General features: G+C 36.1%; 1 protein-coding gene and 1 non-coding gene across 2 annotated transcripts; both read left to right on the top strand.

The window, feature by feature from the left end:
- The first annotated feature begins 5082 nt into the window (after positions 1–5082).
- On the top strand, positions 5083–18126 carry AMTN (amelotin). The gene is made up of 7 exons (XM_063107448.1): positions 5083–5136; positions 8330–8413; positions 9550–9615; positions 10559–10648; positions 14288–14323; positions 15605–15631; positions 17797–18126. The coding sequence occupies exons 1-7, from the start codon at positions 5083–5085 to the stop codon at positions 18124–18126; spliced, it is 687 nt and encodes a 228-aa protein (XP_062963518.1).
- Positions 16995–17097, top strand: LOC134386724 (small nucleolar RNA U13). The gene has a single exon (XR_010024545.1). It is a non-coding gene; the product is annotated as a small nucleolar RNA U13 (small nucleolar RNA).
- Positions 18127–27573: the final 9447 nt, after the last annotated feature.

The following is a 27573-nucleotide window of genomic DNA, read 5'->3' on the forward strand; positions in this document are numbered from 1 at the left end:
AGACTTCTACCACCAGCACCACATTTGCAATTCTAGCTTTATCTATAATTCCCATGCTGGCATCTGCTACAACAATAAAACAAACCACAGCATCCTACAACATTCCAGAAGCTGAAATCTACAATGACTTTGAAACAAAAGAATTCCCCTATGATGGCACCAAACTTTACACTGAGTGCAACTTTGAAATCACAGAATTGTCTTAAGACACCCCAGAATCACATACTGACCTTCCACTTGGCTTTGAAACTTCCTATTTTCCTGATTACTTCTATGAAACTGAAAGTAACTGCCCAATTGACAATATTGACTCAAACTACATAAATTCTCAGCACCATTCCAGAAACTCATCCAAAGCGTCATACCATCATCCAAACACTGGAATCATGAATTAATTTCTTACACTAGTACTGCACCTATTACCCTTCCCTTCAGCATCCTCATTTGTGGACCATTTGTAGGATGTTCCTCCCCATTTCGAAAAATCACACCCAAGCTTATTTTTTTAAAACTCATAATATGTGTGTACTTCTAATGTTGAGTTGAAATTTTTCTACACAAACAGAATACAAGTTACAACACCCTGTCAAGCTTAACCCCATTGCATGCAGAAATTTTATACAATATATGCACATTTGTGATGACATTATATAGTAAACTTTATCACTTATGACCAAGGGCCAACTCACTCTGCCAAGAAGTCTGGACATATTTTCTTGATACCCCTTCTAAAGAAAACTTCGAAAGATTAGTAAAAACCTATATGGTTTTATTCTATTTAGTAACATTTTGTGTATACTTAATTCAGTGGCTGTCCTTTGGCATCCACCAAACTACTCCATAGAAAAGTAGCTCTTCATTAGGCCTCCACTCATATGCCCTAGTTTCCTCTGGCATAGTACAAATTGGTCAACAATTTTAAATCCTTTTGTAAATTTAGAAAGACAAACAAATGTTATCTCAATTCAACCCATATTTATTGCTCTGTCACATGCAAGGTACTATGCTGGGAGCTTACAGAGAATGGAAAAGTTGAGCAAGACAGAGAATCTTCCCTGAAATCTAATATCTCAAAAGAATAACACAAATAACAATAGCATCAGCCAACATAGAATAAAATAAATAAGAAAATCATAAATTCCAAAAGGGCTCAGGGAAGGAAAAGACTGACTCCAAATTAGAGGAACAAAAAAATACTTAATGAAGATGGTAGCATAAGGAAGGAGGATCTTGAATAATGAGTAGAACACTGACAGCCAGAGATGAAAAGGAGGATTTTAGGTGGAGAGAATACCATAGACAAACCCAGAAAAACAAGATAAAAATGCACTTGGGCTCTTTTCTGACCTTTTACACATACATCCATTTTACCTGCGCTACATTATATGGTGAGTGGATACTTGCTGTGTTTCCCACAGGAATGTAAGCAGGGACTTTGTCTTATTCTCTTTTGTAACCTAGCACCAAGTACAAATCCTGGCCCAGTGCCACCTAATTATATGTTTAATAAATATCATTGGAATTACAATGCATCAGGAAATGCTGGATGTTGTTTCCAATTATTAATTTATTCAACCAAGCTATCACTATAATTAAGTACAATCATATGTCTCAAATCCTTTTGATGTTGGGATTGAGGTATCAAGAGGAGAAAGGAAAGATGGAAGATTTCCAGTCTGAATTATCCTTTCATGGCCAAACAGATGCCCTTAGACTGGGATTCACAAAGAGTGCCTTGGGTCTGGGTAATTACAGATCATCCTATATCCATTGGGTATGGTTGAGTTGGGGTGAGGGCACATTTCTTGGCTTGAGAAATCCTAGAAATTCAGGATCAATAAATCACTAGATAATTCCACCAAGATTCCTATCAACCGGAAATTCTTATCCTGGATCTTCATAGTTTGGCTCTCAGGAGATTCATGAAACCTCTGAAATTGTCTGATAAATGTTGTATTCATCGGTATATATGCATTTTCTTGAGGAGATGCGTGCATAGATTCAATCAAGTTCTCAAAAGGGTCCATAACCCGAAGAAAATCAAAATTAAAACCAAAAAAAAAAAAAAAAAGATCAAGGAATGCCTAGACCTTCAGGGCTAAGAGATGTCACCTGTAGTTCATAAAACACTTTAATGAATCCTGATACCCTAAGTCATTTCAGAAACATAAATTATCTCGCTGTTTTTGCTGATGCCTCCTTGACTTGAAGTAATTTGGGAATTTTCCCCCTTTTATAGTATTTATGTCTTGATACTCAACTCCATAATTACATTACTGCAAGATATCTGCTTTCAGACATAAAATTTCTTGTCTAAGAAATTACTCAGTCTTCTTAATTTTGCTTGTTTATTGTGGTCTAATCCCACTGACTGTTTGGTTTCCTGGCTAGGGCATGTCCCATTCCAGCTTGGGGTTGGAGACATGTCTGCAACAGGCAATCAACGCACTGTCAGGTCCCTGAATCACCTGATGCCCAGACAGTCACAATGATTCAATTCGAATGAGCTATTCACCAGAACCATACACTAGACTGGCAATAGAACACAGGTCTCCTCACCTAAGCCCAGGAAGAACACTGTGTAAAATTCAACTCTGCCTCTACCAAAAAGAAAAAAATAAAATAAAGGAAGCCCCTCACTCTGCACATTCACTGAAAATAATGCCCAGGGGAAGTAGACTCCCCAGTGTCATGAGCTTCCTTCCATACAATGTGCTTGCTTGAATATTTAATGTCCCCCAAACTAAAACTTGAATGAGGGCAGGAAATCTTTTCAGTTCCATTCACTGTCTTAAGAATGGGACAGAGACTGAAACAATGATAGAGTTCATATGTGTTAAATGACAGAGTGCTATATATTAAATGATGGGTTGGAAAAATAAATTGAATGAATAAAAGAAAGAGCGAATTTGCCTATGAAATCCTGTGAGAACATAAAGTTGCTTCCTCTTGACATCCTTCAGCATTTATGCTCCATTGTTCCTCTCAGTATCACCCCTTTTATCATGGTATTCTCTGTCTCATTAATCATTTATTCTCCAAATCTACTTCAAACCTCCTCTCTTCTCTAAAGTCTTTCCTCAGCTTAACCTTGCTCCAGTTCCTATAGTATATACCTCTACTATGTATTCATCAACATGCAATGACCATCTGGTGCTTTGAAATATTATAAACATAGAAGACTCTAAAGAAATATAAGACAAGGTTTCAGGAACTCCACTTCTAGTTCAAGAGAAACAAAAATTCAAAAATAATACAGGAGCTATATAAAATAGTATCTTACCAAATACTAAAATGAGTAACTGAAACAAACAAAAAAAATGCCATACATAGTTAAAATAGGTATCTCTCTAGCCCTATTTCCACTGCTCACCCTGTGACAGGGAACAATAACGTCACTCCTTCAGATCTAGACCCGTGATCTGGCTGGGAGCTCACTTCACATTCTTTTTTTTTTTTTTTTCTCTCTTTATTTTCATAGCAGTTTTAGTTTTACAGAGAAATTGAGCAGAAAGTACAGATCATTCCCACACCCTCCGCACACATATACACAGTTTCTCCTATTATTGTCATGTTACATTTGTGTGGTACGTGTGTTACAATTATGAACAGTATTGATATATCCTATTAACTTAATTTTATATTAGGGTTTCCTCTTCGTACTGTACAGTACTGTACTGTGCTGGGGTTTAGCAGTACATAATGTGATGTATTCACCATTGTGGTACCATACAGAATAGTTTGCTGCCCTAATACTTGCATTCTGTGTGAGTTTCTTTCTATTCTTCAGACCCCAGCTCAAGGGTGGCCTCCCCTGTTAAGCCTTCCCTGCCCTTTCCGCTGTCCTTCACACCTGTGCTACACTTACCACACATGTGGTTGCTTGTGAACCTTTGTGTTTCCCCTCCTAGGCAGTGTTCCCCATTCCTAACAGAATAGCTGTTAGATATTGAATAGTTAGAGAAAAACTGTAGAGAACGCTTCATCATCTCAGTCAATTTTCCATTTACAGACACTTTACTGTTAAAAAATTAAATAGAAAAGCCGAACTTCAGGTGGCCTTCCGTGTGAAATCCTGGTATGACACAGATTCATCATTGATTTGGTCTCAGAAATTGTTCAACAGATCCTACCTTCCATCTGTCCCTCTGAGGCATATCTCAGAATCTCCAGGTAAAGCCCAGAGCCCTGAAAATAAGCAAAAATAATTCAACATTTCTGGAACATTTGGCCATATTTATTGAAATTTAAATGTATACATCCTTTAATATGGTATATCTAGGAAACATCTACAGAAATACTCCCATATATGTGAGATCATAAACTGAAGCACTTTTATAATTACAAAATGGAAATGGATTTAATGTCTACCAAAAAGAAAAAAGAATGTAACGTAATATAACCATTAAATAAACGAAATAAATCTATGTGTACTAACACATAAAGTTGTCCATTATTTGTGAGGTAAAAAAGGTAAGTTACAGAGTAATACACACAAGAGATTTCTTTTTTGTAACTATACACAGAGTCCTATATTTTGCTGCGTGATTTGTATGTTCATACTTAGATGATAAAACAGATACATCTGGGAAATTATTCAGGAAGAAGATGGAGGTGAAGAAGAATTTTAATTTTGTTATTGTCTGCACTTTTTTTAATTACACAAGGCATGTCTCCCTGAAATACCCTCTATTCAAATGGTAGACATTGGGTAATATAATGTCTGCAGCCAGTAACCCACCTAATGAAGTGTTGGAAAATGAAAGAAAACAAATGATTTCACAGACAGCTAAATCCTGATTGGTCTCTCAGTTGCCAGTCTCCTGGAGCTGAGTTTAAATTCCTTCTACAAACTCATAAGTCATCAAAGGGTAAAATTTTTCTCCAGAGTAAACTGGAAAAATCAACTTCACTTTAAATACTGTTTCATCTATACATTTTGCCTGGTGGACTCAAAGGTAACATTAATTGGCCGTGCTTCAAATAGAGCATCCATTTTTTGTTTAAGTATCTTCTCTCAAAAGAAAAAAAATAGAGTGAAAGACCAACACTGTTTTGTTGTTATAGGTAGCAATTTGAAATATGAAGACTACGATTCTCCTGTTTTGTCTTCTGGGATCAACTCAGTCATTACCAGTAAGTGTTATGTGTTTATTTTCTGTACCACCCAGCCTCAGCAGCATCTCTAGCTGTAGACCTATCTCTCTTCCTGTCCTCCATCAAAATTGCTCTGTTCTGTGACCCATTCTCTTAGTTTCCTGTTTTTATTTTCCAAGGCAAAAGATAACAAACTAATAAGATATTGACACATATTTAAATATATTGCATTTTTAAATGTCTCCACTCTATCATGGTAGAATTTCAATTATTTTGGCAGAGCAATAGGGTAGAAATTAGAGGACAAAGGAATGCCTTAGATTATATCTACTCAAAGTGAATAACTACTTTATTTTCCAAAAAGAATTTAAGATTTTTGTGGTAACTAGTTATGTGATTATGACTGAAAAGGTAAGCTATATTTTTTGGTTTTCCTAATTGAGAATATGAAATGTCTAAGCTGTATAAACTCTAAAAGGCTGCCAAATTGTATGATACCAAAGGCATATTATAAAGTGGTCAGCATTTTTGACTTAGAACATTTCATCACAAAATGTGTTCACATATAACAGGCTTCTGAAAGAAAGGAGCACTAGTACTCCAATGCTTACTCCAATTGTCCACCATTATTTTGTAGACATACAGATGGGTGGTTTGGATCTCTAAGTGGACTTCTCTTTGACTGTTCAAGATGCTTGAGTATAGACATTAAAAATGTAATTACAAGATATTTGCTATGAAATAGCAGAACCAAAAGAAACCATTCTTAATCGATCCTCTAGCTCAATTGATGCTTCAGTAGTCATCCATGCAATCAACAAGTATTTATTGAAAACCCTGTATGCCAGACATTGCACTAGTTGCTGAAGATACAATAAGAGAGAAAAAAAGACATGCTCCCTCATGATGTTCACAAGGACTGTAGATATTAATCAAATAGTTTTTTTAAGTTATTTAAAATGTTAAATTATAAATAACTTGGATTAGTTCTGTGAAGGAAATGAACAGGGTGAGTTTGTAGGGAGATGGAACAAGAATAAATAACCAACCTCCCTCTTTCTTCACTTTGAAGATGTATATGTCCTCCTTGAAAGAAGTTGTCTGTGAAAATTTAATCTTCTAAACAATGTACAGTAGGTAGTTAGTTTTTTTGGTAAAACAAATGGATCTTTCACTTCACCAAATAAATTTACCAAAAGGTTCTTCGACATAGAGTCTCTCTAGTATATTTAAACTACCATGCAATTTGTAAAAGCTCGAGATAAACAAAACTTTCCAGCAGCACAGTTCTCCTGCAAGGTGCACTGAGGAGTAGAGTTAGGCTAATTCAGACTAATAATAGCCGATAATGTGAGAGCAGCTAGACAGTGGTGTGGAAGGTGGGGGAGGTAACACCGATGTCTATTAGGTATAAAAACAGTATTTATCAAATGAAAAATCAGGACACATGGACAAGTTAATTTTTAGTGTTTGTAAACAAATTTATTGAATTACCATAAAGACATAAAAAATAAATCCACCTGCAAATTAGGACACGTAACAACAGCCTAGTGATTATTTTCTGTAGATCAAAATCTGAGTAGAAATACTAACAGTAGAAAGAAGGGAAATAAGACAAAGTCACAGGAAGTGGATGCCCTGGAAGAAAACAAGATTTCATTCTTTCAACAACTGTTTGTTGAGTGTCTACTGTATGCCAGGCACTGATTATCTGTTTGGGATGTATCATTGAGTAAAACACAGTATTTATACGCTTGTGAAGTTTACATTTTAGGAAGGAAACAAACGGTAAATGATGAACATCTTAAATCAGTAGATTACATAACATGTGAGAAGGTGGGGAGTGCTGTGGAAAACAGAGCACAGGGCAAAGAAAGGTGAAGCAGGCTGGAGGCAGAAACTTGGGAGCACACACTGAAAATACTGGAGATGGGGCAGCTTGTCTATTCAAGAGAGTGGTCAAGGTAGGCCTCAATAAGAAGGTCAATTCAAGTAAAGACCTGAAGCAGGTGAGCGAGTGAGCCACTGTCTGGGGGAAGAGCATTGCAGACAGAGAGAACAGGTGGAGGTGAGATCGTGAGTGGGCTTTACCTGTCCCAGAAACAGCAAGGAGCCTGGATGGCCACAGCAGAGTGAGCAAGAGGAAATGAAGTGGTACATAAGGTCAGAGAGGCACTGGGGACCGAGAACATGAGGGTCTTGTAGGCCATTGTACAGTCTCTGGCTTTTACTCTGAGTGAGACTGGCAGTCAGTGCAGGCACTGAGCAGAGGAGTGCCAAGGTTAGACTATTGTTTTCAAAGGGTCACTCTGGCTGTTGTGCTAGCAATAGACTAGGGAATGAAAAGACTTATTTACAAAATTTATATCTATATAATCTTAAAGCTGATAGGGACCTCCAGGGACAGATAATGACAACTTCTCCTCTTACAACTAAGGGGAAGAGTCCAAAGTGAAACCAAGAGTTTGTGGCTGCTCCAAGGTAAACCCAAAGTGACCTGAGGGCTGATGCAGGGCTGGAGAGCCATACGCCACTACTCTCTGGGACACATCCAGAAGCAAAGGCAGACTGAGGTCAACCTGGCCAAGGAAATAGTTTATTTTTTCAGGGACTCGGACTACTTGCAGGGATCCGAGAACTGGCTCTGCCACTCACCATGTCACGTTGGGCAGGTTACTGGGCTTCTGTAATACAACTAGGCCATATGGATAGGAAGGGCATTTTCACCCCAAAATTCATTGATTCTCAATACACTAGGAAAATATCCTGGTGAGGAAAGAAACTGAACTTCCACTAATGAGCAACATGTCAGGCATGAGGCAAAACTGGGAAGATTCATGAAAATTCTGTCAAAATTATACAGCTTTACCTTTAATCGTTGAGAAAAAGCAAATGTGCCCCCAGAGACTATATATTTCATGTCCTGGCAAAAGAGAAAGGCAGTTACAGAAAAAGAATGAGAGCCAGGAACCACCACCAGAAATTCCATGTGCCCTTGACCCCCCTCTCCACCACCCCACCCTCACAACCCTACCCTTTCTGATACATTTTTTTCACTCTGCAATTCCATCTCTTTCCATGCATAAAGTGTTGCAGGGATTAAAACTCCAAAACACACAGAGTTTAAAGACAGACATTTTTGCATTTGGGACAATCTGTTACCTTCTGGACATAAAGGGATACAAGACCTCACACATATTCCTGCCTCATCAAATATTTGTTTTCACAGAAGCAGCTCAATCCTGCTTTGGGACTTCCTCCAACAAAGCTGGCTCTGAATCAGGCAACATCGCTCAACCAACAGCAACCAAATCAAGTAAGAGTTAGGGCCGGCCCGTGGCTCACTCGGGAGAGTGCGGTGCTGATAACACCAAGGCCACAGGTTCGGATCCCTATATAGGGATGGCTGGTTGGCTCACTTGGGAGAGCGTGGTGCTGACAAATCAAGTAAGAGTTATACAACAGGGAAAATGTACAATTCAAGTAAAGACTTGAAAATGTACAAACCAGCAAAGGAAACATGTTAAGAATGATGGATTGAAAATCAATATTTACACAGAGCCTCATGACTAAACAAGAGAGAAAGAGGCTTTCTATTTGAGAGAGGGGAAAAAAGAACCAATACATTTTTTGGAAAAGATTGAATAGGAAAAGCAAATCATCCTCATTCTTTTTCCTTTGGTCTGCATAATAATTTGGTTTAGCAACCACATCTAGCAAACTTTAAAAAGCAATAGCTTTGCTTATTTACAAAGCTTGGTTGTCTATGCCCTTGAGATACTCTGACATATCATGTGTGGGATTTACCAGAGATAGCAGCGCATCAGAGGTGCTCTATAAAAATAACTGCAGATGGTTTTCTTAAGTTTCATTGTTGCTGATGAGCTGATAAGTTACTTTCTTTGAAGCATATTTAAATACTTTTGAAAACTGCATTATGTCTTGGCTATTACCCTTCTTCCCACTCCAACGCTTCCTATGCTATAAAGGACCCTGCCTTATCTACATCTAGACTTTGTGAAATAGTACAGCCAGACGTCTAAAGTCTTCTTTTTAGTCCAGGGACAATATAGAAACTCAAGTCAGGGACAAATCTCACTCCTTAAGGATCGAGAAGCTTATACAATTTAGGGCACTGCTGTAAGAAAAAGAACACAAAATTAGGTATGTAAAATTAGGTACCAAAATGAACATTTATAATGAGATAAGAAATGAGTAAATCACAAATTTTTTAGGCTGATTAATACCATAAATTTAACAGATTGCTAGGGCACCTCCCAAGTTTGTGAAAAAGGGCAATGCTAATGAGAGGCCCTAAAGCTTCACCTTCATTTACCTTCATGATAAATCCACCTCTGACGAGAGTATAGATTAGTTAAGGTTATTCACTTTTGACAGAGTAGTGGAAACAGACAACCTCTTGTCTCACACATCAATTTCAATACCCTGCAGGTCTTGCCTTCCTTAAGTCTGATACCATTAACACAGATGCTCACACTGGGGTCAAGTCTGCAACTGGTAAGTACTCTTTTATATTATTTTAATATTCATTGTTAAATAAATATAATGGCTAGCATTATGCATATATATGTGTATGTGTATACATGCAGATATGGGTGTGTATACCCACAAATGTACACAAATGCATATTCATTGTAGATAAGTTGAAAGAGAGAAGACAGAAAAAAAAGTCAGAGAATTGGACACTCTTCAATACATCATAAAAATCTTTTCTTAGTAATAGAGTCTCTAAACGAATTGGTCTAATTCCCAATTCTTTACTTCTCCAGTTTCTCTCACCTCTTCTCCAAGCTCCTCTCCCTATCCCTCCAACATACCTTCTTTGATGCCCCTATAACTTCCACACACCCTCATAAACACTATGACTGCTATCATCATCCCAACAACAGGAGCAAAGTAGATAGACAGATCTTCAGTCTTCTTATAAAATATCTGTATAATTAACTGTTTGGGGGAGAAAAATAGTGAGGTCCCCTCCTGATTAAAGTGAATTTTTTTCCAGTGGCCAGATTGAAATATAGTATTAGTTCATGTTCCAGGCTAGATATTTTATTCTGACCCTCAAAATTTTCATGGAGATGCCTATAAAGGAATTCATTTCTTCATTAAAAAGCCATCAGAAAAATTCCAGGAACCATTGCTGTTATAGCCGAAAGAGGGGAGCAAATATAAAATCATCAAGAAATTCTCAAAGAAAATGGGCTAAATGCCAAAGAAAAACTTAATATCAGAAAAGTTGGTCCTGGACCTTGTGGTTGTACTAGCAAGCTAAACAAGTCTTTGAATTTCTTCTCTATATCTAATTCCTGAGACAATAGAATTTTATGTGTTTACATAACAAATCTTCCTTTAAACATAATTTACATTTAGTAAATACATTTTAGTTTTGTGAATGTACAAGTTGAAAAAAAAAATGGAAATCTTCTTTGTCACCCCACAGCTACATCCTGCTGCAGGGATGACTCCTGGTGCCCAGACCCTGCCACTGACCCTGGGGGCATTGAATGTACAACACCATCTGCAACCACAAGTAGGTTCAACAAGTTCAGTCTAAATTTGGAGAACACTTTCTCTCAGGTGGAGGACTAAAGGAAAGAAAGAAGTTTTTCAAGCTTCTCGAAAATTTTACCTAGATAATTTGCAGACAGATTTTCTACTGAACACAGAACAGTATTTGGCAATTTGGTTCTTGCTGAAACCATACCCAGAAAACTGAACATGCTGCCCCATAACCTTTCTAGAATACATTTGTAATGGGTAACAGGAAACTGTGAAGAGTCGAGGAAGACTGAAAAGTGAAGGCTGTAAAAAAGGAAAGTGAGAAGTATCAGGATTTTCTCTCCAGCATGTTCTGTTTTCTACTGAAGACTTTCTGGGTGACCAAGATCATCCCAAAGAAAAATTAAGAGGTGGATGAAGTTTATCTTCAGCAAATCTAATCTTCTCCTTTTTGTACCCTTTTTTCATGCTCCCTCAAAAGTCCACAAGGACTATCTAATTATTTCTCACCTCTTACCATCACTTGTTTTCAGGAGAAACCCTGTAAAAACTTCTCACCCGAAGACATAAATGACATACTTAAGGCATCACCCCTTTTGGCAGGGTTTGCATTTTAAAAAGAACAAAATCCAAATGTTTAGCTTCTTGAAACTTCTCTAAATAGCTTAACAGGCTCTGGAGAAAAATACAATAATCCTTGTATGGCTAGACTAAGTTGTTAGTGGATAACATTTTCCCCAACATGTGACCTTAACCCCTATCATCCTCACATAATGTTCTAATTTTTTTGTAGAAGTGTTTATTGCTTATTATCTAAGCAACATATGCTCATCATAAAGAATTTAGAAAATACATATGAGGGTACTACAAAAAGTTCACGGAAAAATAGAATTAAAAGATAATATAAATCTTTTCATGAACTTTTTGAAGTACCTTCATATAAGCAAAAAGGGAAAATACATCTCATCCCTAATCCTGTCATCCAGAATCAAACCCTATCAACATTCTAGGAAATGTCCTTTCAGTCATTTTTCTATACATATGAGTACATTCTTAAAAGAAAATATGTTATTTCTATATTTAGTGTTCTGTAACCTGATTTTCTCTATAAAGCACATTTTGAATTATTTTCAAGTTTTGAAATATTCACTTATAACATTGTTTTTAATGACTGCTTACCATGCCATTATGTACTAAGTTCCCTATTGTGAATATTTGTATGTTTTCCTGAACTTTTTGCCTCTATAAATAATGGTAAACTAATGTATTTGTAAGTAAGTATTTCCTTTGGAGCAATTGCTAGGCATAAAATTTCTGGGTCCTAAGACACATAAAATATCTTCGTAATAAAGATCTGGGTAATAAAAGTGACCCTCTGAAAAAGACTTAAGAAATGTGCAAAAGAAATGAGAATCTCTCTAATACATGATCCTGGTATAACCCACACACTGAGTGCCTAGCTTCAACCTCTATTGTTGCTCTGCTCTAACCTGGAAGCCAACTTAGCACATCTTCATATTCCCCAGCGAGCATCCACTTGAGTCAAAGGTATTAGTGGGCACTGTAACATGTTACAAAAGTTTCAGTAAAGAGGTTTTGACATTGCACAATTTCCAACATGCAATAATATAAACCAATCCCCTTTCTCTGAGGGAATTCTTCAATATCTCTAGGCTATGCTACCACCAAGGATCCCCATACCTGACCTTCTCCTGGTCAGCTCCCATCCCTCCAATCCTGCCTCTCCCTATACAGAGTGGCTTACTTTCTCTACCACAAACCTGGGGACCTATTGGTGACTCCCGTTTAGCAAAGAAAGGCCAATGTTAAGAGTGAACTCTAGAGTCACACAACCTCTGGTCAAATCCCAGCTCTCCACTTACTACCTGTGTAAATTACTTAGACACTCTGTGGCTTACTTTCCTCAAAATTTAAAATGGGCATTAAAGTAGAACCTTCCTTGTACTAGTCTGTTTTTGTTTTCCTATAACAGAATACCTAAGAATGAGTAATTTATAAAGAAAAAAGGTTTATTTGGCTCACAATTCTGGGACAGCTTCATCTGGTGAGGGCCTCAGGCTGCTTCTACTCATGGCAGAAAATGGCAGGGCAGCCCACGGGTACAAGGAGGTCGCAGGTCAAGAGGAAACGAGAGAGAGCTTCCCACACACTCTCCTTATAAAGCCATAAGAACCATGCTGGTGACCACAATTAAACCACCCATGTGGACTAATCTATTCACTAGGGCATGGTTCTCGCAATCTTATCACCTCTTCAAGGCCCCACCTTTCAATTACCATAATAGGATTTCCCACCCTCTTAACAGTTACAGTGGGGATTAATGAGTTTGGTGAGACATTCAATCCACACTATTCCTCTAAAGCTGTTATAAGGATTAAATGAGTAAATATACATAAAACACTTAGAACTATGCCTACCGTATAGTAAACATGCAATGTGTTAGCTATTATTATATCAAATAATTTCTCTACCAATAACTAAGAAAAAATTTTTCTCTTTATTGTTACATTAGTGAACAATTAAGTTGCTTTTCATTACAGTTTTAGACATCTTTAGTTTTCTCTTTGTATCTTTTTATTCCTTCCACCCCAACTTCCCTTTAAAGAAGAAATTTCAGTTTCATTTTCTCCCAAATCCTAAGTGCCCCTTCTCCCCAAACTACTTTCCCATTGCCACCCTGAAAGCTAGTTGGGTTTTTGTTGTAGTTATTGTTATAGTTATTTTCATCATCATCTTTTATTGTCGGTAGACAAGAACCTAATTGAGAGTAAGACTTTTTCATAAATATACATACTTTTTACCTGCTGGTATTGTGGGTATTGCTGTACTAACTGTCTTGGAAAATAATAAGGCTAAGAGTCTATTTCATAGGACTCTCAAATCTTTTGGGTTGGTTATTAAAAGTCTCATTTTGATGACTTTCCTGACCATGAATTTTCTATAGAAATAAAAATAAATTGATAAGACCCTATCTTCCTTTGACAAACTGTAGGCTAGTTCTTAGAGTACTAAAGAGTACTAGAACACACCAACACCTACTCAAATCTTTTTCAGCTATAAATTCATAACATTTAGCTAGGTATCAGTGACCATTGAACTATTTCTCACCTAGTTCTAAGAGCTCTGCTGATGACAGGTGTTATTCAGCAATATCTCCCATAATTTCCCACTAGTGCTCTATTTTAATAGCAAAACATTCAGGCAACTATTAAAAGACTAAATATATATGCTTCATGAAACCTTTGCATGTTATAATACCCATTATACGTTTTAATGTGTCTTCTGAAATGTCATATAAAATAAATCTATGCATTTTTTCATTATTTTTACTTGGAATAATTTTGGTTTGGAGATTTCTAGAGAAAAAAATTATTTTTTGTTCATTGAATTTACTAACTTCTACCTTCTAGATGTAATGCCTTGAAATCATTTCTAAATCTCTCTGGGTCTAGTCTTCCTTTTACAAATTGGATGAATCTTAATTCTCATCCAGCTCTATGAATCTATTATCTATGATTACAGATGATACATTGGTAACAATTATTTGTTCAACAAATACTGTATCCTTTTAGGAGTCTCAAAAGCGATGCCACCTGCCAGAATTTGCCTTTGAATATATTTTTTTATTGAATTTTTCTCTCTTTTTCAGATGTTACCAATTTTTGTAGCACATCTTGGAGCCCAGGTAAGATTATTTTTAATATGATCTTTATTTTAAATCACTTTGATGTGAGATATTTAATCTTGCCTCAATTCATCAGATAGTTGTGAAGTTTCCAACTTACTGTGCACTGTAGGAACACTGATAATAACAAGTGCTAACACTTATTGAGCACTTATCATGTGCTAGACACTATTCTAAGTACTTTACATGCATTATCTCATCCAATCTCAAAGCAACCTTTCAATATTTTTATTTCCAGTTTGAGGATGAATAACGGAATACCTACCATTACTCAGTTACAGTCACACCATTAGTAAATGTCACACACAGATGAAGCAACCAATCAATCCTCTAAACGAAACTGTTAAGAAAAAAAGAAATTAATGAGATTGACCTAATGATTAATGACTTTGGAATTTATTTAATCTCATATTTATTTTTTAACTGTGTATTTTGCCTGAAAATGCTACAAATGCTTTCTCTCCTCTCTCCTTGTTTATCTTTGTGAAAGTAATTCTTGAGATCGCTGATAAAATTACCAAATGCCAAGATCAAATATTAGCATCAGGTGACAGCTTTTACTTCTGAAAACAGAATCAAATATAAAATTCCTATCAAGTCTTAATTCTACATGTAAAACAAATCCCAAGGAAATAATCTGGAATACAGCAAAGTTTTATCTACATATATTCATCAAAATAGCATTTGCAGTAGAGAAAAATATTGGTTGTACCTTAAATTTAAGACCAAAATAATGGTTAAATAAACTGTGCAACATAAGAGAAAATACTGTGTGACCATTCAAAATTACATTTATTAAAATTTGTCAATAATTTAGTTAAATGATTGTTGTGTAATACTAAAAGAAAAGGCAAGACACAAAATCGTACAAATAACATGATTTCTATTGTGTAAAAAAGAAATGTATGAAAAACATCTGGAAGACAATGTCAAATTCTAAATGGTGGGATTATGGTTTGTTTGGTTTTTTTCTTTATTGCTTTCTGCATTCTCCAAGTTTCCATTAATGTGCATCTATTCTTAATAATAAATATATATATATAACTTTTAAAATGCAGGTAACCTCACCTTACTCAATAATGAATGCTAGCAGTCCCATATTATATGCTCACTTGAGTTTTGCCATAAAGATCACAAAGGCAGTTTATCATATTATTGAAAATACAAAATCTTTTTATAATCTTTAAGAGTATTTCAAATGTTTAAATTTATGTTGTACATATCTTTCCTCAAATATATTAAAATTTGTCTAGTAACTCATGTTTATAATTTTGCTTTCAGGGTACTATCCTAAGCTCAGAGGAACTGGTAAAAAAATAAATTTAATTACTAACATTTCAAATTCTTTTCACTTCTACCGTAATGTTTTCTGTCCTCATACAGTCTTTTTTGACCACAAACCCTGCATCTGGTGTACGCTACATTGCTATTGGTTCTTGCATTAGATTATTCTGTCTCTAGCTAGGGATTTCATCATCCTTCTCCAGCTACTTTTCCATTAATTTGGCTTAGCTTTTATTTTCCATATATTGTTGTCAGATTCAGTTATATGCAGAGGGCAAATGCACATTTTTTAAACTTTGTATTGATTAAAACCTAGGATTATAAGCTATTAAAATGCATGAAGATGTAGAATACTGTAAATATTGACACTTACTGCAGGAAAGATTAAATTTCTTGACTTGACTTGGATTTTTTATTTTGGTGGGAAAATATTTTTTTCTAGCATCTGATAGTGATGCATGAACTCTTTCCTATACACATGAAAAACTGGAAAGGTGAATCTAAATGAAGTTCATATTACCACTACCAGACACCTCTATGCATTCCTCCATAGGTCATTTTTTAGAGAAAATGACTTGAATTAATTAAAATGGCTTGATATTTAAACATGACAAAAAAAGTAAGGACTTGAGGCAACATCAGGGAACACCATTTTTAGACAGTTTTTCTGCCATGAAAAAGGTAGAGATTTGCTATACTATCCATAAATAATAAAGTAGTGTGGTTAGTACCTGTTTTGCCAACATTGATACACTAATATCCACATCTACCAGTTATTGAGGCCCTTGTTTATCACAAGAATTCTAGCAAATCCTTTACGTGCATTGTCTTCAACCCTCACCAAATTACAAAGTGGAGATTTTTTTACCCAGATTTACAGATTTAAAAAAAAACAAAACAAAAAACGGAGACTCAGAGAGCTTAAATAAGTAATTTAGGTCCAAAGACAAAAAAAAGAAAAAAAAAAAAAGAGAGAAGATTCAGATCCAAAGCCATTTTTCTATGTGCTGTACTAGTGGTTTTCAAACATTTTTTAGTACAACTCACAGTAACAACTACATTTTTCATGCAGCTCAACACACGCACACACACCCCCACATACACGTTTCATGAAACAATACTCACCCTTACTACATGAAATGCACTTTGGTAACTTGTAGTCTACTCTTATTTTTTAATGATGGTTGCCACCACCTTTTTTATTTCAAAACTGAGGATGTCACAACCCTCAATTTGAAAACTTCTATTCTTTACTCCCATCTCTCATCCAGCAAAAGTCTAATTCTGGTTTCAGTATCTCTTAAATCCAAGACAGTGTTTCCCAAACTTCAGTCCCAGCCCACTAAATCAAGATGACTTCAAGAGCTGGTTAAAACTGCAGATTGTGATCCTTTTGTGATTCATTAGCATGATGACTGGGTTTTCACCTGTTGTGGGTGACGTGCCTCGCTGAAACCTTGTCACCACGCCAGCATGATACCCATCTGACATGAGGAAAAAAATAACAAATACATTGAAAATTAAAAAGTGCAGATCTGGGTCCTACCCCATATCTGTTCAATCAGAATCCTTCTAACAATGGAAAACTCCGATAGAGAGTAGTTCCTTAAGTAACCTCAAGGAACACGCAAGTGGTTGAATTGCCAAAAGAAATATTTCTGACTAAATATTCCAATGCTTTTGAAAAATACATCAAAAGAAATTTGAAAGGATGCAAGCTATGAAATTGTGGATTGATTAATGTACTTGACTCAGTTACTTTTTCATTAAATTTTAGTCTCCTAAATTACTTTTTTGGGGGGGGCAAAAGAAAGATCATATTTTATGTCGGTAACAGAGATATAGCTCATCATAATTGTGTAGATTTTCTGCCCTAGTTCGACCTCCAGATGCACTTAAAAAAAACAAATCACGCATTATTCCTTTTCCCGCGATTGGTTTGTTTCTGCCTTTCCCTTTCTGAGGGAAACGGAGCATAGCCAGGAATCACAATAGTGAAACCAGCACTAGACTTGGCTCCAGGATGGGAGGCACTCCTCTGAGGAATGCCAGATCTTTGCTGTTTTCTCTGCCTTGACCTTCTCCATCCTGTCATTCCTACCCAAACTTGCTACCCTTAAAAAAAAAAAGCTGGCTGACTAACAGTAAAATGTGTTGCTTTTGTTTTCTGTTTGCCTCCCACATTCTAGCCAGTGGCCCCACAAATCTTCACAGGCCTAATCCTCCATCCCTTATACCCGGGAGACCTCCTGCCTTCCAGTCAGGCAGGAGCCAATCCAGATGTCCAGGCTAGAATCCCTTCTGCAGGACAAGCAGGAGCAAATCCTGCCTTCCAGAGAACCCTCCCAACTCCCAGAGGCACAGATGATGACTTTGAAGTTACCACCCCTGCAGGCATTCAAAGGGGCTTGCATACTACAGAGGAAACCACCACAGAATCACCAAATGGTAAATTCTCCCAGGTTGGCCATGAAAGTTATCTGCAGAAAGGAAAAGAAGAGTGCTTTGTCTTGCCTTGACAAATGCAGACCTTAATAAAATCAGGGAGCTCATTTACTAACTCATAGTTGATTCCAGCAACATGAGGGAATATTGTTACTGGGCCACCAACCCTATGGTATTAACACTGAAAGAAGACATTTAATTGCTGGCATAAGGTATCTTCTGTCTTAGGTCAGAGCTGAAAATATTTGGAAGCAGACTGTGCTTCTCTCCGTCCTGTCTTCACACACACACACACACACACACACACACACACACACACACACACACACACACACACACACACACACACACACACACGGCCATAGCAGACATTTCAGTTCATCATGATCCTCTTTCCACTCACTGATGGTGGATGAACTTCAGAACTTTCCTAATGTAATATTGCAAGCAGCCACTAGTAATAGACTGGACTTAGCAGAAAAGATAAACCCGTTTGCCATTCAAACTTGAGTAATGCTGCAAAAATAAGCCTTTCTAGCATCAACAAGCAAAGATTACTATTTAACATGTGGGAATGTCTAGAATCAAATATCCTTAGAAATGAAAAATGATTTGAAATTGATGCTCTTATTCCTGGAAAAGAAATTTTGGTCACAAGTAAGTATGTTTAAAATGTTTTTACTTACATTTCAAAGGTCTTTTATTTTCTTCCAGGAATTCAATAAGCTGTTTCAAACTTGGTGAAACATGAATCTTTTCAATGATCATATTATGAAATAGATTGAGACACATGGGATAGTCTCAGAAGAAATTAATTTTTAGTTTACCTGAAAACTTTCTCCAAATTTCAAAAAATATATTCTACCTAGAGAAGACTGACTTCTGAAAAAGAATGATGAAATGGATAAACTTGTCTTTGAAATATAACAAATGCCACCTCAGACCTAGAAAATATGTATATTAAAATGCATTTTGAAAACTGACTCTTTTTTTTTTTTTTTTAATGGAAGAAAGTTGGACTTTTTCAGAAACTACATGGCCCAGGACACCTACATGATACTCTAGGTCTGGGACTTTCTTGGAATCACTGTGGTTAAGGGAGGGGACACCCAGAAACATGAGGACAAATTCTGATCTCCTCAAAACCACCTCATGACCCCTCTCCCCAAAGCACTGCAAATTTAATTTTCAATAAGCAGATTTTTGGTCATCTAAAACATACAGTGGAATCAAAGAATTATAAATCATACTACTTGTCCTCAAGTGTGTATATTCACAGCTAGCGATTAGGTTTAATTTTGGTATGTCTGAGAGTGGAAAATGACATCGATAAGAGCAATTACTAAAACAGACTGAGGTGATACTCTTGCTCCATTCACCTAAAAGGTAGAATTTAATCTGATTTAAACTTATAACCTAGACCATGGCAGTTCATCCAGAGCGGGAGGGAGTGAAGAGAATTAAAACAAACTATAGTAGAGCCCCCAAAAGGAAAGGCATGGATAGGGTTAATAACATTTCTCACGGTGTTTGGCTCAGCCCCATCAGTATGGAACAAGCCTAAATATACACCCATGAAAAATATTCCATGTCAAGTTTTCCAAGTGGTTAAAGATTCACTAGTGGTTAAAGTTTTTTAGCCAATGTGTTTCAGATTCTGCAAATCTGAATGACATATTCATGAACCATCAAGGTTTTCATGGCCAAGTGAGAGTAAATTAGGATTTGATCTCCCAGAAATATTTTGCCATTTAATTAAATGTGCTATCCAAAGACTTCCTAGATAACTCTCTATCAAAAAAAAATTACCTCTGGGCCTCATTATTTTATCTGTAAAATAGGGGCAGAAATACCTGTCATAGATATCCCACAAAGTTAATATGATGATCAAAGTAGGTCATACATGAAGGTGCTTTGCAAACTCCAAACTACTATGGAAATTTTTTTCATTTTCTTTCAATATCCTTCAAACAAGCTGAGCTTATCTGTCCTTCCAGTCCCACACCTTCCTCGCTAAACTCCTACATACCTATCTCCATGATAGTATTAACATGCTTTATTAGTTTAGGTTTATGATCACCACCTAGACCATCTAAACCAGGAGTCTTCCAACTGGGTTATGCCACTCATAAAGGACCCTGAAGACTTTCCAATGGTTACAGGAGACAGGTAGCTTTAAGGACTCAATTACCATCCTCAACTTCCACAGATATATTCTCCTAAAACATACCTGCCTGAGAACAGTTTTTCTTCTCCCCCTTCGTAGTCATTCTTTTGATACCTGACAAAAGAAAGATCCATTTCTCATCTATCATTGATCTTACTATGGAAAATTGCTCTGTCACAGGTGCCTAATCATTAAAAAGTAGTTTTGATGGTAGAAATTAAAATTTAAAAAGTAAAAATATTTAGTTACGAATTCATTTAAAAATATCAAGAATATATAAATTACATGTGAATATAAATAACATTTTTAAATGAAAAATACAGCTTTTTAAAATTTGGTGAGAAGAAGCTTAGTTTAATTAACAAAATTTGGTGAGGAGAGTGGTTTTATTCTTGAAATCTCTTTTATGTCTGAATTAATAAAAGATAATAGGATTCTCGTGTCTGCTTCTGCATTCACTCTGTATCTGTCACAATATCACATATGTAGGTGCTAGAATATTTCACTATGTACCCTTGAGAGAATAAGAATTAAAAAGGGAAATAAAATCTTGATAATATTATAAAAAATAGTTTTACCTTGCTGACCTACATCTTGCACTAAAATTGACTCAAAATGGTTCACAGACCTTAATGTTAAATGAAAAACTATAAAACTCCTAGAAGATAACATAGGAGAATATCTAGGTAGCCTTGAGTTTGGCAGTGACTTTTTAGATACAATATCAAAAGCACTATCCATGAATTAAAAAATTGATAAGTTGGACTTCCTTAAAATTAAAAACTTCTGTTCTGCCAAAGACGGTGTTAAGATAAGCCATAGACTGCTGGGAGAAAAATCTTCGCAAAGCATTTACCTGATAAAAGACTGATATCCAAAATGTACAAACAACTCAAAAAACTCAATAATTAGGAAACGAATAACCTAATTTAAACACGTGCAAAAGGTTTGAACAGACACCTCACCAAAGAAGATATACAAATGGCAAATAAGCATATGAAAAAATGCTCAATATCATATGTCAGCATGAAATTGCAAATTAAAAAAGCAATGAGATACCATTGCACACCTATTAAATGGCTAAAACCCACAACACTGATAAGTCCAAGTGATTGCAAGGATGTGAAGCAGCAGAAATTCTCATTCATTGCTGATGGGAATGCAAACCGGTGGAGCCACTCTGGAAGACATTTCAGCATTTTCTTACAAAACTTAACATGCTCTTACCATACAACCCAGCAATTTCACTCCTTGGTATTTACTCAAATAAATTGAAAACTTATGTTCACACAAAAATCTACACAGTGAATGGCTTTGTTCATAACTGCCAAAACTTGGAAGCAACCAAGATGTTCTTCAGTAGGCGAATGGATAAACAAACTGTGTTACATCCAGAAAACAGATTATTCAGTGATAAAAAGAAATGAGATATCAAGTACCCTTAAATACACATTGATAACTGAGAAAAGCCGCACTGTATGATTCAGCTGGATGACATTCTGGAAAAGGTGAAAATACGGCGATAGTAAAATGAGGGGATTTTTTTCCTTTTTTTTTTTTTTTTTTTCTTTTTATTTTAACATTTACTTGTATGTATTTCTGGGGTACAATGTGTTGTTTCAATACATGCATATACTGCACAATGATTCACTTAGAGTAGATAGTGTAGTTTTGCGTTTGTTAATCCACCACTTCTCCTCTTTACGCCACCTTCTGCCCCTCCCGGCCTCTGGTAACCATTATACTACTCTCTACTTCTATGAGAGCCACTTTTTCTTAAACCTTAGATGCCACAGATGAGTGAGATCATGCAGTATTTGTCTTTCTGTACATGACTAACTTCACTTAACACGATGGTTTCCAGTTCCAACCATGTCGCTGTAAATCACAGGATATCATTTCTTTTTATAGCTGAATAGTATTCCATTGTGTATGTATACTACAGGTTTTTTATGCATTCATCTGTTGATAGGCATTTAGATTGATCCCATCTCTTAGCTATGGGGAATAGTGCTGCAATGACCATGGAGTGCAGGTGTCTTTTTGATATACTGATTTCATTTCCTTTGGATATATACCCAGTAGTGGGATAGCTGGGTCATAGAGAAGATGTAATTTTAGTTCTCCAAGGAATCTCCATACTGTTTTCCACAATGGCTGTACCAATTTACATTCCCACAACAATGTAGGAGGGTGCCCTTTTCTCCACATCCGCACCAGCGGATTGTTATTTTCTGTCTTGTTGGTAATAGTCATTCTAACTGGGGTGAGATTGATATCTCATTGTGGTTTTAATTTGTATTTCCCTGTTGATTAGTGATGTTGAACATTTTTCATGTGCTTGTTGGCCATTTGTATGTCTTCTTTTGAGAAATGTCTGTTCGGATCCTTTGCCCATTTTTTCCTTAGGTTATTTGTTTTTTCGCTGTTGAGCTGTTTAAGCTCCTTATATATTCCGGATATTGGCCCCTTGTCTGGTATGCATTTTGCAAACATTTTCTCCCATTCTGTAGGTTGTTTCCTTACCTTATGGATAGTGCCCCTTGCTGTGCAGAAGCTTTTCAGTTTGATGTACTCTCATTTGTTTATTTTTGCTTTAGTTGCCTGTGCTTTTGTTGTCTCATTCAAAAGAGTGCTGCCCACTCCCATTTTGTATAGCATTTCTCCTGTATTTTCTTCTAATAGCTTCATTGTTTCAGATCTTAAATTTAGGTCTTTGATCCATTTTGAATTCATTTTTGTGTATGGTGAGAGATAAAGGTCTAGTTTCAGTCTTCTGCATGTGCATATCCAGTTTTCTCAGCACAAGTTAGTTATTGAAGAGACTGTTCTTTCCCTACTGTATATTCTTGGCACCTTTGTCAAAAACCAGTTGTCTGTAATTATATGAGTTTATTTCTGGGTTTTCTATTCTGTTCCATTGGTCTATTTGTATGCCAATATCATGCTGTTTTGGTAACTGTAGCATATTTGAAACCAGGAAGTGTGATGCCTCCAACTTTGTTCTTTTCATTCAAAATTGCTTTAGTATATGCAGTCTTTTGTGGTTCCATAGAAATTTTAAGACCAGTTTTCCTATTTCTGTGAAGAACATTATTATTATTTTATAGGGATTGCACTGAATGTGTAGATTGCTTTGGGTAATATGGACATTTTGATGACGTTAATTCTTCCAACTCAAGAACATGGTATATCTGTCCATTTATTTCTGTTCTATTCAATTTTTTTCACCAATGTTTTATAGTTTTCATTGTAGAGGTTTTTTACCTCCTTTGTTAAGTTTACTCCTAGGTATTCCATTTTTTCCATAGCTACTGTGAATGGGATTACTTTCTTAATTTCTTCTTCAGCTATTTCATCATTGGCATATAAGAAGGTGATTGATTTTTGTGTCAATTTTGGATTCTGCCACTATACTGAATTCATTTATTAGTTCCAGCAATTTTGTGGTGGAATCTTTAAGGTTTTCTATGTACATAATCATGTCATCTGCAAATAGGGATCGTTTGACTTCCTCCTTTCCAATATGGATGAGCTTTTTTGCTTTCTCTTGTCTTATTGTGCTGGCTAGAACTTCTAGTACTATGTTGAGTAAGAGTGGGGGAAGTGTGCATCCTTGTCTTGTTCCAGATCTTCAAGGAAAAACCTCCAATTTCGTCCATTATGCATGATATTAGCTGTGGGTTTGTCATGTATGGCCTTTATTGTGCTGAGGTACATTCCTTTCATACCTAATTTGTTAAGTGTTATTATCATGAAAGGGTGTTGTATTTTATCAAATGCTTTTTCTACATCTCTTAAAATGATCTTTTTTAAAAAAATCTTTCATTCTGTTGATGCAATATATCACACTTATTGATTTCCATATTATTGATCCATCCTTGCATTCCTGGGATGAATCCCACTTGATCATGGTGAATAATCTTTCTAATGTGTTGCTCAATTCTGTTTGTTCGTATTTTGTTGAGGATCTTCACATCTGTGTTCATTATGGATATTGGTCTGTAGTTTTCTTTTCTTGTTATGCCTTTTTCCAGTTTGCATATGAGGTTAATGTTGGCCTCACAGAATTAGTTTGGAAGTATTCTCTCTTCATTTTTTTTTTTTAAGAGTTTGAGAAAATTTGGTTCTGTTCTTCTTTAAATGTTTGGTAGAATTTGTCAGTGAAGCCATCTAGTCCTGGGGTTTTCTCTGTAGGGAGGCTTTTTATTACTGATTCAATCTCATTACTTGTTATTGGTCTGTTTAGGTTTTCTAGTTCTTCATGATTCAACCGTGGTAAGTTGTATGTGTCCAGGAATTTATCCATTCCTTCTAGGTTTTCCTATTTCATTATCGGCATATAGGAATATATATATGTGGCCTATGCTCACATATACTTGATAGAGTTTGGATGTGTTGTCCCCACCGAAACTCATGTGGAAATCTGATCCCCAGTGTGCCAGTACTGGAAGCTGTTTGAGCAAAGGGGGCAGATCCTTCATGAATAGATTAATGCTCTCCCTACGTGGGGGGATTAATGAGTGAGTTCTTGCTGTATTAGTTCCCGTGAGAGCTGGTTGTTTAAAAGACCCTGGCACCTCCCCTCTCTCTCTATCTTGCTTCCTCTTGCCATGGGATCTACTTGTACCCACCAGCTGCCTGCCGCTTTCTGCCATGAGTAGAAGCAGCCTGAGGCCCACACCAGATGCAGCTGTCCCAAAATCGTAAGCAAATAAACCTCTGTTCTTTATAAGTTACTGTTTCAGGTATTCTGTTACAGCAACACAAAACAGACTAAAACACTTGTTCATAGTAGTCTCTAATGATCCCTTGTATTTCTGTGTTATCGGTTGTAATGTCACCTTTTTCAATCTGATTTTATTTATTTGAGTCTTCTCTCTCTTTTTCTTTGTTAGTCTAACTAAAGGTTTATCAATTTTGTTTATCTTTTTGAAAAACCAACTCTTTGTTTCACCAATACCCATCTTTTGTATTTTTTTTAAATCTCTATCTCATTTATTTCTGCTCCGATCTTTGTTTTTTCTCTCCTTCTACTGATTTTTGGATTTAGTTTGTTTTTGTTTTTTGAGCTCCTTAAAGTATAATGTTAGGTTGTTTATTTGAAGACTTTCTTCTTTTTTGATACAGGCTTTATTGCTATAAACTTCTCTTTTAGAACTGCTTTTGCTGTATCCCACAGGCTCTGATATGTTGTGTTTTCATTTTAATTTGTCTCCAAGAATTTTTTAATTTCCTTTTTGATTTCTTTTTTGACCCATTAGTTATTTAGTATCAGGGTATTTAACTTCCATGTACCTGTACAGTTTCTAGTGTCCCTTTTGTTGTTGATTTCTAATTTTATTTCATTGTGATTGGACAAATGTGTTAGTCTGTTTCTGTTGCTTATAACAAAATACCTGAAACTGGGTAATTTGCAAGAAAATGAAATTTATTGCTTGCAGTTTCTGAGGCTGAGAAGTCCACAGTCCAGGGAACACAACTGTTGAAGGCTTTCTTTGGTGGTGACTTCAGTGATGGTAGGGTATTACACTGCAAAAATGGCAGAGCAGAGAGAAAAGCAGGCTCTCCCCCCTCTTCTTTTAAAGCCCTCAGAACCATGTCCCTGACCACCATTTTTAATCTACTCATGACCACATGGTCATCCAATCTAATCACCTCTTTATAACCTCACCTTTCAATTACCATAATAGGACTTCCCACCCTCTTTACACTGTCAGAGTGAGGACTAGGTTTTGGGGGAACATTCAACCAGAGGCAAAAAGGTAATTGATGTAATTTCAATTTTTAAAAATTTGTTGAGGTTTATTTTGGGATTTAACATATAGTCTATGTTAGAGAATGTTCCTGTGCTGCTGAGAAGAATGTGTATTCTGCAGCCATTGGATAAAATGTTCTAAACATGCCCATTAGGTCCAATCAGCCTAGTGTAGAGATTAATTTTGATGTTTCCTGGTTAATTTTCTGTCTGGAAGTTCTGTCCTTTGCTGAAAGTGAGGTGTTAAAATCCTCAGCTATTATTGTGTTGAAGTCTATTTCTCCCATTAAGTCTAATAGTAATTGCTCCATACAATTGGGCGCTCCAGTGTTGGGTATGTTTATATTTAGAATTGTTATATCCTCTTGTTGAATTGAAAACTTCATCATTATATAATGACCTTACTTATCTTTTTTTACTTTCCTTGGCTTGAAGATTATTTTATCTGATATAAATATAACTACTCCTGGTCTTTTTTTGGTTTCCATCTGCGTGAAATATCTTCTTCCATCCCTTCACTTTCAGACAATGCGTGTCTTTATAAGTAAAGCAAGTTTCTTGTTGCCAGCATATTGTTGGTTCTTGTTTTATAATCCACTCAGCCACTCTGTGTTTTAATTGGGGCATTGAATCCATTTATATTTAGAGTTATTGATCTGTAAGGACTTGTTACTGCCATTTTGTTCCTTTTTTTCTGGTTGCTCTATTGTTTCTTTTTTCCTTTTGCCTTCTTTTGTAATAGAGTGGTTTTCTCTAGCCATGTATTTTGATTTCCTGCTATTTACTTTTAGTATGCCTCATAAGTTTTTGTGTTATAGTTACCATGAGGTTTACAGAAAAACGTTATAACAGATTATTTTAGACTAATAACATCTTAACTTTGATATCTAAGAAAAGAGAAAAAAACCAAAGCCAACTCTACTCTTTGGCACCATGCCCCCTCCACACACACACTTTTTGACAATTTGTTGTTTCGAGTTACATCTTTTACTATTGCCTATCTTTGATATGGTTGTTGTATACATTAGTGTCTTGTTAGGTTTGTCCTTTAGTCTTCATACTAAGGATGTAAGAGGTTTATTCACCATGCTTACGACCCTGGAGTATTCTGAGGTTGTCTGTGAACTTCCTTTACTGATGAGTTATGTACCTTCAAATGTTTCCTTGCTGCTCCTCAGCATTGTCTTCTTTCAGACTGAAGAACTCCCTTTAGCACTTCTTGCAATGCAGGTCTAGTGTTGATAAATTCCCTTTGTTTTTGATTGTCTGGGAAAGACTTTATTTCTCCTTCATATTTGAAGTTTAGTTTTTCTGGATAGAGAATTCTTGGCTACAGTCTTTTTCCTTCAAGAATCTGAATATATAAGCCCATTTTCTTCTAGCCTGTAGGGTTTCTACTGAGAAATCTGCTGAGATATGTATTGGGGCTCCATTGAATACTATGTGCTTCTTTTCTCGTACTCCTTTCTGTATTCTTTCTTTGTCTTTGGTTATTGATCATTTCATTATTATGTGCCTTGAGGTGTCCCTCCTTGGACTGAATTTGACTGAGCTTCCTGTACCTGAACGCTGTCTTCTTTCTCCATACTTGGGAAA

This window comes from Cynocephalus volans, chromosome 9 (assembly GCF_027409185.1).
Source record: "Cynocephalus volans isolate mCynVol1 chromosome 9, mCynVol1.pri, whole genome shotgun sequence".
In the NCBI taxonomy this organism is placed as follows: domain Eukaryota; kingdom Metazoa; phylum Chordata; class Mammalia; order Dermoptera; family Cynocephalidae; genus Cynocephalus; species Cynocephalus volans.